General features: G+C 42.1%; 1 protein-coding gene across 1 annotated transcript; it reads right to left on the reverse strand.

Moving 5' to 3' along the window:
• Positions 1-659: 659 nt before the first annotated feature.
• Positions 660-2,385, reverse strand: LOC125540370 (probable protein kinase At2g41970). Its single transcript, XM_048703986.1, has 7 exons — positions 2,301-2,385; positions 1,944-2,197; positions 1,671-1,797; positions 1,300-1,573; positions 1,057-1,189; positions 878-964; positions 660-794 (listed from the first exon to the last, which is right to left on the reverse strand). The coding sequence occupies exons 1-7, from the start codon at positions 2,383-2,385 to the stop codon at positions 660-662; spliced, it is 1,095 nt and encodes a 364-aa protein (XP_048559943.1).
• Between the last annotated feature and the right edge of the window lie 9,100 nt (positions 2,386-11,485).

Here is an 11,485-nt window from a genome sequence, read left to right on the forward strand (position 1 = left end):
CTTTAGTTTGGGAATGGAAAAATGGCAAAAGTACTAGTTATCTTTGCAGAAAACTACTACTCAGAGTGTAAGTACAAGGTGGGCTACGCTCCCCACCCCCCTACTCTAGAATCTTGTTAGGCTTAAATCTTGAATCTTGAAGATTACTCAGACTGTAAGTACAATTTGTCATTTTGCCTCCTCAACTCTCCGTTTGCCCTGTCAACAATTTCGGTCAAGCTCCGCAAATGTACTCTAGTATTTTCTGGGTGAAGCTAGTGTTGATTTTTGCAGGACACAACGGCAACAACTATGAGAGTATTTTTCTCCACGAAATATATCAAGTCCGGTTTGTGTAATACAATAGGCAATGATTTCTTGTATCTTTATCTCATTACTTATGTTGAAACCTATGTATTATAGTGTATTGCATACATATCAATTATAAGCATAACCATAAAGGACTGCTACCATAACAAAGTGCATTCTTTTCTGTTCCTGCTTAATTTGTCTACACAATTTTCTGTTAGAAAATTTTGACATGACAAGGTTTTGATCCTGGCACGCCACAGGTGGTCAGCCTGTGGCCTAGACAAATCAAGTAGATGATCTATTTATAAAACACATGGAACCATGCAAGAGTTAATTCAGGATTCTTTGTGCCACCTAGAACTGATTGATCAGGGTCTCGGTGCCTCGGTGGTGGGTCCAGCCGGTTTTTGGTTGAGAAGGGGTTGTATTGCCTTCACGACGATTGTCATGTTCGGTCTGAAGTCGGATTCGTACTGAACGCACAGCGCTGCCACTGCTGCTAGCTGAAAACATGAAGAGAAGCAACTTCAGCAAGGACACGTACTGTTAAATTTTGTAGTTTGCACGATTTGCTACAATATCGTACCTTGGCGACGGCTTTTGGTGGGTACTCACTGTTGAGCTTTGGATCAACACATTGCTTTACTTTATCTTCGCTCAACCTTGGAGTAGCCTGCCTCAGAGGATTAAGAAACATATATATGTAAGACCATGAATGACGATACACCAATGACAAGTTTATTCGAAGGGTATTAAATACAATACCCAAGTAACAAGACTTTGCTGCCCTTTGGGCATGGTGTGATCGACCGGTTTTCTTCCTGTCAGTAGTTCTAGTAGGATCACACCGAAGCTGTAGACGTCACTCTTTTGGTTGATTTGCCCTGTCATAGCATATCTGAATATTACCAAATCCCAAACAGCAAAATGTGAGCAAGGTAACAAAACCGAGAGCATATATAAGTTTGATATGTCAAAGAAAACACAATATCATCCGGCCGGTCTTACTCTGGTGCGTGGTATCCAAATGTTCCTAGCACACGAGTCGAGTGTAACCGGGCAGCGGATTCCGTACCCTGGTTTGTCAGGTTGAAGTCGGCAATCTTGGAGCTGAATTCATCAAATATTAGGATGTTACTCGACCGAATATCTCGATGAACAATCGATGGTTGGACTTTCTCATGTAGGTACTCTATTCCCCTCGCGGCTCCGTAAGCTATCTTGACGCGCTGAGCCCAGTTGAGCACCGGCCCGGGTTCAGCGCCCTGCACTCCTTTCTTGCCTGCACGGGCCGGTAAGGTAAGAATGTTAATTTAGCAGGCAGGCAGTCACCTTGACATAGATAGATGCAAATTAACATTGTGGTAGAGTAGAAGCACCGTGCAAGATATTATGCAAAGAACCCATGGTCGCAAACTGATAGGCCAGCATGCGGTTGCCATCCTCCAAGCAATAGCCCAGGAGTTCCACGAAGTACTCGTTCTTAAGCTTGGAGACCATTGCTAGCTATGGCAATGAGATCGATCATGAGAAGAATCCAAATCCAAAGGAAATGAATCAACCAATATATTTGACCAGATTAATTTGGTGCGGCAGTATGGGATCATCATGGATCAGATCATCTGAGAGGATGATGCATGCTTGGCACGCACCTGAGCAGAGAATTCTGAGTCGGACTCCTGCGAGGCGCTGGGGTCGAGCTTCTTGATCACGGCGGGGCGGCCATCGCTAAGGGTACAACTGTAGACGCGGCCGATGGAACCCTCGCCGATGAGGGCCTTGTCGCTGAAATTGTTGGTCATCTTGTTGAGCTCGTCTAGCGGTATCGCCGGCACGTCGATGGTGAGCACCTTGGGCGGCCCTCCGGGCCTCGTGGCGCCGGGCCCCCTCGGCCCGCCTCTGTTGCCTGCGCCAAAGTCGTTTCGTTCATAAAAAAAACTGTTATCAGATCCAGCGCCCTGGCCGATTGATATGAGCTATGAGCGGCGACGATGATTATGAGTGGATACCGGGAGCGTTGACGTTGGGCGGCGGAGCGGCTTGGTTCGCCGGCGGGCCGTAGGTGTCCTCCTCGGCGCTGCCGCAGCAAGACATTGTTCTCGCCGGCCGGACACGATGGGTTGGTTTGGGGGCGGTCAGAAGATCATGACCTGGATGGACGTACGCATTCCCAACAACAGAATAGGATCGATCAACACATCCTCCAATCTCCAAAGAAAATAAATTGGATCAACGAGTACAATGTGGAATAGATGATCTGATCCAGAACTAATTCAATCAAGATTTCGAAAATCTTGCAATGAGCCAATGAGGATCTTGCTAGATCCTCCAATCCCCAAAGAAAATAAATTGGATCAACGACACAATGAAAGAAAAACAACCCGGCTATTTTCAATCTAGTATGAGCATTACCTCCCCGAAAAATTCCCACCGGAGAATGGTCGTCGGTGGATCAAGAACAGCGGCGGTGTTTTGTTTCCGGGTAAGAGATTAGTGGTGGCCAAGGGTGGGGGCTCCTTTTTTCGCGCCAAAGGAGGCTCCTGTTCCGCTTTAACTGGCTCCTTTACTTTGTGCTCCTGCCGTATCCTATTATTGGCATGCGAGATGTTACATCATGAGAGTGAGAGCGCCGTTCCATGCAAAATGGTCGTCTTCCTCCTTGAGGATTTTATATATTGTTATTTGTCGACATAAGCACTTTTGACTATCAAATTATTATAATAACTGAATGTACACATAAAAATTAATATGTTATAATTTGAAGATGAACTTTTCAGGTGGCCCACGTGCAAAGTGCAAGATCTATGCACGAGACCAGACTCGCTGCATGTGCAAGTGTGTAAGGGCGTGTTCGGTTGCGTGCATAACACCCAGCCAGGTCCTTGGATGCAATTTTGAGCCACTTGGTTACCTGCGCATGTGGTTTGTCCTGCAGAGCAGGTACTCAAAGTAGCCCAGAGCTAGTCTCTCGATGAACGTCCGAATTAACTGTTTCCAACGAGTCAGGCCCGTGCAAGGGCGCATGCGGTTGCACGCGCAGGGGACAAGCGGGAGACATGACGCTGTTTCCTGAAGTCGCGCCCCTTATCTCAGTGCTCACTCTCCCCTCTATCCATTGTGACTCTCTCACCGGCGATGGCGGCGTGCATCGGCGAATCGAACATCTGGACGATGAGCACAGGCGGCGACCACCGCCTTCATGATCCCTTCTTCACCCTTTCGTCAATGGAAGTAAGCCCTTGTCTGCCCGATTTAGGGAGTCATGCAGGCATTGATTTAGAGTTGGGGGCTTCGGTTTGGGTTTTGAGTTGGGTTTAGGGTTAGATTTCAGGTTTCAAATGACTTGAATAGGGTTTCAATTCAGGGTTTCATACGGCTCAATTAGGCTTGCCTTGATCCAAGAAATTTAATGTGTTTTCGTTAGTATGTCAGTTTGTGTTAACTATCTTTTTATGGCTCTGTCGGCACTATTATGACTATGCATGCTAATGTAGTGTGAATGCTTGTTCAAATTGCTAGGCTCTGCCTAGGTATGTATGTGCACGAGTGTGCAGTTTGGTAACCTCACCACTCGGAGAAGAGGTTACCACATCACAGTCTTGAATGCAACCAAACACTAGCACGTTCTCGCAACCAAACGACATGCTAGTGGTTCGCCTCTAATGCAGGTTGGGGCTTTATGGGCAATTAAACTAGGCACGAAACATGGTTTTGAGCCCGCATTAGCTCAAGCAAGTTGAACCCAGGCACAAATGCATGGAGGCCAAAAATGATGCAAGTAACCAAACATGCAGTTAAAAAATCCAGTCGGTCGGAACCTATTTTCACCGTTGGATTGGGGGAAGCCCGCCTCGAACCAACATCACCAAAGCGTGACAGAGGAGAGGGGTGCATCGCCGCAAGCCAGTGCCATCGCGGAACATCGTCCCTCACCACCTGTACGTCATCAAGACGTCATCCACCGCCACCAGCAAGGCCTGCGGCACCCTCCGTAGCGACGCTAAGCCGAGCCCCACCCACCCGATGCCATCACAGCCAACCACCGCAAAGACCAGCACAACTCTGCCCCATCACAGTTAAGGAGATCCCGAGCTGCTATACCTCGTCAGGAATGTGACACACCTCCTAAGGCCCACGCCAATGTAGCCTTCACCGCCTGCCGCCACCGCACACCAGATCTCAGCAGAGCTTGCACCGCCGCCGAACGCCACCACCAGCATGAACCTCCACTTGCCATGTGACCTATATATCATGATGCCGTTGCACCTACGCACCTCACAAACGTGCCACATCCTGGCCTGTCAGAGCCGCCCCGGCTTGGCCCGAGCACACGAGGAGATGAAGCCGCCTCACCGAGCTCCGGCAGAGCTTTTCCCAATTATCGGTCCCGCTAGCAGCGGCGGGGAATGGGGAGGGAGGCAGAGAGGAGACGGGCGACAGCGCGTTAGAGGTTCCCTCCATGTAGCGATGTGGTTGTCTCGTCGGAACATAGATAGACATATCAGATCGTGGAGGCCTAGAGGGACTTTGGACTGGTTGCAGTTTAGTAGTACTGGGTTTATTTGTTTTTTAAAATGAAAAGAGGACATTTTTATAGCCATCTCTGATCGAAGTGAATTGACTTACATCCTTTTCTTTAGACTTTGTATGTTTGACTAATTTCGATGATGTTTTTATCACACGTGTTTATGTCCAAAGGCGAGTCCTGTAAATCTAGTCTCTTTTTCATTAACATTTGAAAATCCTGGGGCGGGGTTCATCGAAAATAAAATTATAGCCGCCAAATGAGAAAAATAGCGAGTGTGCCTCCACTGGACTTGAGCTCCTAATTGGAGCCTTTGGCACCAGCTAAGCTCGTAGCGCCCACAACTCTCCTCATGTGTGGCCCAGCGCTCACTCGCGCGGTGCCGCCACGTTCGCTCGTGTGCCTTCATCACTAGCTCGCTTCTTTTTCTTTCCCTTGATTTTTTCACGGTTTTCTTTGTCGCTACTGTGTTGTTCACTAAAAAACGGGTTGCTAGTTTTCTAAATTAATAAATGTTGATAATTAAAAAAAGGAGTTTAAAAAAGTTTCATGATTTGAAATTTTTCAAATTCGATAAAAAGTTTGAGAATTTGAAAAAAAATCGATGGCTTTAAAAAATATGAATTTTTAAAGAATTTCCGGATTTGAAAAATATCAATGAGTTTTCAAAAAGTTCATGTATTTAGAAAATAGAGCGAAAATTGGCAAAAATTTCACACATTTTTTAAAATGTTAAAATATTTGAAAATTGTTCACAATTACCAAAAAGGTCATGAACTCGAAACGGAAAAATCATGGAATTTAATTAAATACAAAAATGAATAATAAAAATAACAAAAAGAGAAACCAATAAACAAAAACTTGTTGGGAGCTTCTAGAAGCTTGACAAAACAGATAGGAAGCTTCTAGAAGCTTAAAAAAACTGGACCAAGGAGCTCATACATGGTCCAGCCCGCTGACCACACACATGTTTACATGGGGTGTGACCAGCTATAAAAAGAGTTGAAACCAATTCTACGGGCGCCAAATAGGGATTCAAGTGACTAGCTACCCAGGGAGCGGGAGATATACCGGTTGGTCCCAGCCGCTAAGACTAAGAGCAGGTATTGCTAGAGTTAGAAGCAATCCGATTCTTTTAAAAAATAACAAACAGTTTTAATTTTAGATCGTGAGCACGAGAGCTGAAATCAATATATTCTATTTGCAAAGATTTAATTCTTTTCTCCTATACTTTTCTTGCTAATTGTTTCCTCTAGCTTTTGTCTTTTGTGTCATCTACATCTTATTTTCTGAATAGAAAAATGGTGGAATGTACCTTTAATTAGTGGAGAATTAATTGTTTGAATCAAACACGTATAATCTGCACATACATTCTACTAGTATTGGTACATGTGCAATGCACTCTTAAAATTAATACATTCAATGCAAAAAAAAGTTTTTTTGCAGACATAAGGATGCAGAATGTAAGAATTGGAGAGTTGGCCATTAGTATGTAAGCCCACCTTTTTGTTGAAGTATGCAAGCCCACCTTTTTGTTGAAGTATGCAAGCCTACCTTGATGACAAAGAGAAGAATTCAAAATTTGTACTACTTTAATTTCTCATCTTCGCGAGAGTTATGCCTCGCTCTTTCCGAGATAGAGCTCCGTCTGGCCCAATAATGTGGAGCCTTTCACTGGTTTTCACCTGTTTTGAGAAGGGATCATCCCAAAAAATCTGTGTCCAGAAAGTTTCTCACTTCTTTCTGTGTTTTTATTTATATTTTTTATTTATTGGTTTTCCTGTGTTTCTTTATTAGTTTTTTCTTATTTTTCTTTGTCTCAAAACGTGTATACTTTTATTAATACACATTATACATTCTGCATATACACGTGGGACATGTTTTTGGTACACCATTAATATATTTCAAATACACGACAAACATTTATTCTAATACATGTTTTAACATTTTCCCGAAAACATGTTGAATGGTTTTTTCAAATAAACATTAAACTTTTCTGAAATCGTACTAAACATATTTTCTAAGTTATGTAACGTTTTCTTACATTGTATTCATCTTTAAAAAAATCACAAACATCTTTCGGAAACATAATATTTTGTAAATGTCACAAACATTTATTTGAATTTTATAATTATTTTCATAAAATTGCGTGAACATTACGTTTACACTGTATTAACATTTTTTAACAAATGTCATGAAATGTTTTCTGAATACATGTTAAACTTTTTTTGATGTACACATTGAATAATGTTTTTTGAATAGTACCAATTATTTTTACAAGATTAAGCGAATGTTTTATTTACATTGTATTAACATTTTTATAAAAGTTTCACGAACATATTTTTGAAACATGTGAACCTTTTTTAATGATACAAATTATTTTTCTAAATTACATCCATACTTTTTAAATGCTTTTACCTTTTTTTGAAAAGCATGAATATTTTTATATTGGGATGAATGTTTTTGAAAAATTGCATGAACAGTTTTTTTACATTGTGTTAACATTTTTTTCTAATTCACGGTGAACTGTTTAATAAATTTTAAGTAAATTAGGTTTTGAATACGAACAAAAGTAAAAAAGGATACAAAGAAAAAAATGATTGATTCACAAAAAAAAAAAAATGAATGAACGAGAAGCAAGGAAGAAAGAACAAATGAACAAGCAAAGACAAAGCTACTAGGGGACCCAATATTACTGACGTAGGGCGCCCTCCTAAGGCGAGACCTCCTTTTGTCTGGTTGCGGGTGAGACAAAGCAGTGCCCTCTCTTCTTTTCATTCTCCTCCTCCGAATCTGCTTGGGCTCAGCACATCTTCGGTTAAACTACAACATGGTCCAAGAGGTATCAAGTATGGCAATTTTTTCTGCGAAGAGCGAGGTGATGGTTCGAGAACACCGTTGAAGCAGCTGTAATCACTATTCACCATGAAACCTGTTGCTCCCAGCCAGTGGATATAGCAGAACAACGGTTAGGGTTGTTGCTACAGGTCCAATTCAAAACTGATTTACTATGTAATTGTATAGATAAGAGCATCTTCAATAGCTTCCCCATAATAGGGAACCAAAACATGCTTGGAGTTAAACTTTCGACACCAAAAAGTGATTTTTAGGGCACCAAAAATTGAGCATCTGCAACAGCTGCCCTAAAATAGGGCACTCGCAACAGCGGGTGATCATTGCATACATCAACGTTATCATTGTATACTTCGATATTAATCACCCCAAGCATATTTCTCTCTTCCTCCCTATTTTTCTTCTGCACTGGACCCATTAAACTTTCAACAAAAACCACACGAGCATTACAAAATTCTCTTCTCTGAAACTTCCGGATGGGCAGTTGGGGCTTTGTGCGCTGCATTTTTTTTTTGGAGCAGCCGCTTGGTGTTGTATATTTGCAGCCGTAGCTGCCACTTTTTTGGCCTCAAGCTCGAGGGTTGTGCGTGCCGTGTGCGCACGTAGGTGTAGGGGTCGCGGCCATCCGAGTGCCATTCTTTTCTAAGTAATGCTAGACATACATAAAGTTGGTACGTGATTTACGTAATGAGTAACGTGGAAGGTTTTACCGGCAAAAAAAAAACATGGAAGGTTCTAACTGGATCGGTAGGAAGGGAAGGTCCCACCCCCGGTGAAATTCAGGGGGCCCGATAGGTTTAGTTGGAAATTTCCGTAGGCCTTCGTAGTCACTTTCGTAAGTGTACGATCATCGTTCTTTTCTTTCCCAGATGGTGGGAAGGGATGGCACGATTGACTGACCCAACGGGAGAGTGGCGAAAGAAGCGGTCTAGTCGTTGCTTCATTTGTTTCCACAAACTAGAAGTAGAAGGACAACAGAAGAGCCGTAACTCGTTTTTACACGCACAGAAAATTCTGCGTCCAAGTGTTCTCGCGTGACTTGATTGGCTGCATGTCTGACAATGCTCTTTCTTTTTTCCTTAATGTCTGGCAATGCTCTTGTCTAGAAAGCTATAGCTTTCATCATAATTCGTATGAACTTCTCAGGTCAACCTACAGCGTCCATGGAATGAAAGTTGCATATCTGGACAATGTTTCGGTCCACAACATCCACCGGACTTGCTGCGCAAACATGTAAAAGAATCCGGTATGCACGCCCCGGGTAAAAGGCATGTATGCATGGAGAATCATCACGTACGATTCAATACATGCATGTACTAACCTTCTCCCGATTTTCAATTACTATACTATACAATCTCATATGTGTACCATGCAACTTTTTTACTTCACATATTAGATTTATCTTAAGTCAAACTTTGTAAAGTTTACCAAAGTTATATTACAAATATCGACATCTACAACACTAAATACATACTATTATAAAGTATAGTTCATTATGGATCTAACAATATTGACTTAATATTCTAGAATGTTGGTATTTTTTTCTCTGTAGACTCAATAAAACTTCAAAAAGTTTGACTTAAGACAGACCTTTTATTTATTTATTTTGCGGAAATAACTGCTGATCTAATCATCATCTGTCATGACAGTACAAATAACACCAAAAAAAACATCCATGTAACTTAGACATACTCTTTCCGTGTCGTAATATAAGAATGTTTTTTACACTGTACTAGTGTTAAAAACACTTTTGTATTATGAAACAGAGGGAATACATTATAAGGACCGTGCTACAGCTCGCGACGCTTCATCCATGCATCCATGGCATCACAGTGCCAACAAGCACGAGCTCTCGTGGCGTGCACGTCCGTGGTCGTAGGGTTCACCGCCATCTGAGCGCATCATGGGATGGCACGACTGACACAACAGGAGAGTGGCCAAAGGAGCGGTCTAGTCGCTGCTCTCTTTCCACAGGAGAACAGAAGAACCGTAATTTTCTTTGTGAGAACTTTCACCTTAATTTTACTAGTATGAACTTTTCAGGTCAATCTACAACGTCCATGGAATAAGCGGAAGACGCACATGTGTAAAAGAATCCGGCCCCATGTAACCGGTACGCATTAATGCACAGCCGCCGTGTTCAACCATGCATGGAGGATCTCAAAGCATGTAGTACTACCAGTCTTTTCTAAGTTTCAATTACATATACCCCTTCCTCTCTTTTTTACTTCACATATAATATTTTTCTAAAATCAAACTTTATAAAGTTTGATCATATTTATATTAAAAAATAAACATCTACGACACTAAAGGACATGTAGCGAGAGGAGGACAACAACGACGCGGGTGAGGGGTCCAGCGCCTGCGGCTCCGGGCTTCGCCATGGTGGAGCTGGAGGTGGCCCAGGCGGAAGAGGTGGCGGAGTAGCAGGCCATCCTCGACTTCATCCAGTCAGAAGTCAAGGTGAAGGAAAACCGCCGCTTCCTTCGCCAGCATGAGGCAAGAAATCAGCGAAATCTTCACTGAGATGGAGGAGGAGGAACCGGAGGAGCCGTTGTTGCCGCAGGCGGCCATATACTGAGCCCGACAAGGAGATCATTGACATCTCCGACAATGAGTAGTGTAGGCTAGCTTAGCTTATCTACGTAGTGTGTAGATTTTATTTGCATGTTTTGTATGGATTTGAGATATCTAATACTCCTTCCATTCCTAAATATAAGTCTTTCTAGAAATTCTAAAAGGAACTACATACGGAGCAAAATCAATGAATCTACATTCTAAAATATGTCTATATATATCTGTATATAGTCCCTATTAAAATTTCTAGAAAGACTTATATTTAGAAACCGAGGGAGTACACAGAAGGAAACCCGCGTCCCATATCTGGGCCTTGTTATGGTGGTCCACATGTAGCATCTACTTACTGTACCGGACTGGCTGCGCACATGTGCAAAATTAAGAATCAAATGCATCTGGTATGCACAGCCGCCGGCCGGGTAAAAGTCATGCATGGAGGATCATCACGTATGTTTCAATACATGCATGTACTAATCTTCTCGTAAGTTTCAGTTGCGACTACTATACATCTAATACATGCACCATGCATGAAACCTGCCTAACTGACGTGTCTAACTGAAAGAAAAAGATTGTCGGAAATACTAATCGTGTATACGTAGTGACCAAGCAGCACCTGATCATGTGCAGTTCCTAACACTATTAGGCCAGTCATATGTTACAACCTTCATAGTGGGTGGTAATATAGGTGTAATGTCATACAAGCTTTCATTTATTAAGATATAGACTCATTTTGTCTTGGAGTACGTTATATTATGGTAATATATTATTGTTACAACAAACACCTCTCTCATCATTAAAGGCTGTCCATAATAAGATCATAAGCAGTATCGTGTACCAACTAGGCATTTTTGATGATGACGCATACAATAAAATGAGGAAAGAGAGCATGTGTCTGGTATTACTTTGTCTCATGCATGCATGGCAGTTAATAATGCAATTTATCCCTACGTTCCTAAATATAAGTTTTTTTAAAGATTTTAATATGAAGTACATACAGAGTAAAATGAGTAAATCTACACTCTTAAACACCTTTATATTCATCCGTATGTAGTCTACATTCAAATTCCTAAAAAGACTTATATTTAGGAACAGAGGGAGTAAGATACTAACTTATGATACTATGCATTACAAAAATAGTACCATATACTAATATCATATGATACTCTCCGTTACGGGCAGTCTAGACAAATTTGCCTTGAGGTGCGTTATGTTCAAACTAAATTACCCCCACTATGACTA

Source organism: Triticum urartu, chromosome 1 (assembly GCF_003073215.2).
Source record: "Triticum urartu cultivar G1812 chromosome 1, Tu2.1, whole genome shotgun sequence".
In the NCBI taxonomy this organism is placed as follows: domain Eukaryota; kingdom Viridiplantae; phylum Streptophyta; class Magnoliopsida; order Poales; family Poaceae; genus Triticum; species Triticum urartu.

Coding starts and splice junctions, on each gene's coding strand:
- LOC125540370 (XM_048703986.1), bottom strand. CDS start 2,385: ATGTCTTGCTGCGGCAGCGCCGAGGAGGACACCTACGGCCCGCCGGCG. Junction 1,190..1,299: donor TTTGGATACCACGCACCAGA/GTAAGACCGGCC, acceptor GGTAATATTCAG/ATATGCTATGACAGGGCAAA. Junction 795..877: donor CACCAAAAGCCGTCGCCAAG/GTACGATATTGT, acceptor TCATGTTTTCAG/CTAGCAGCAGTGGCAGCGCT.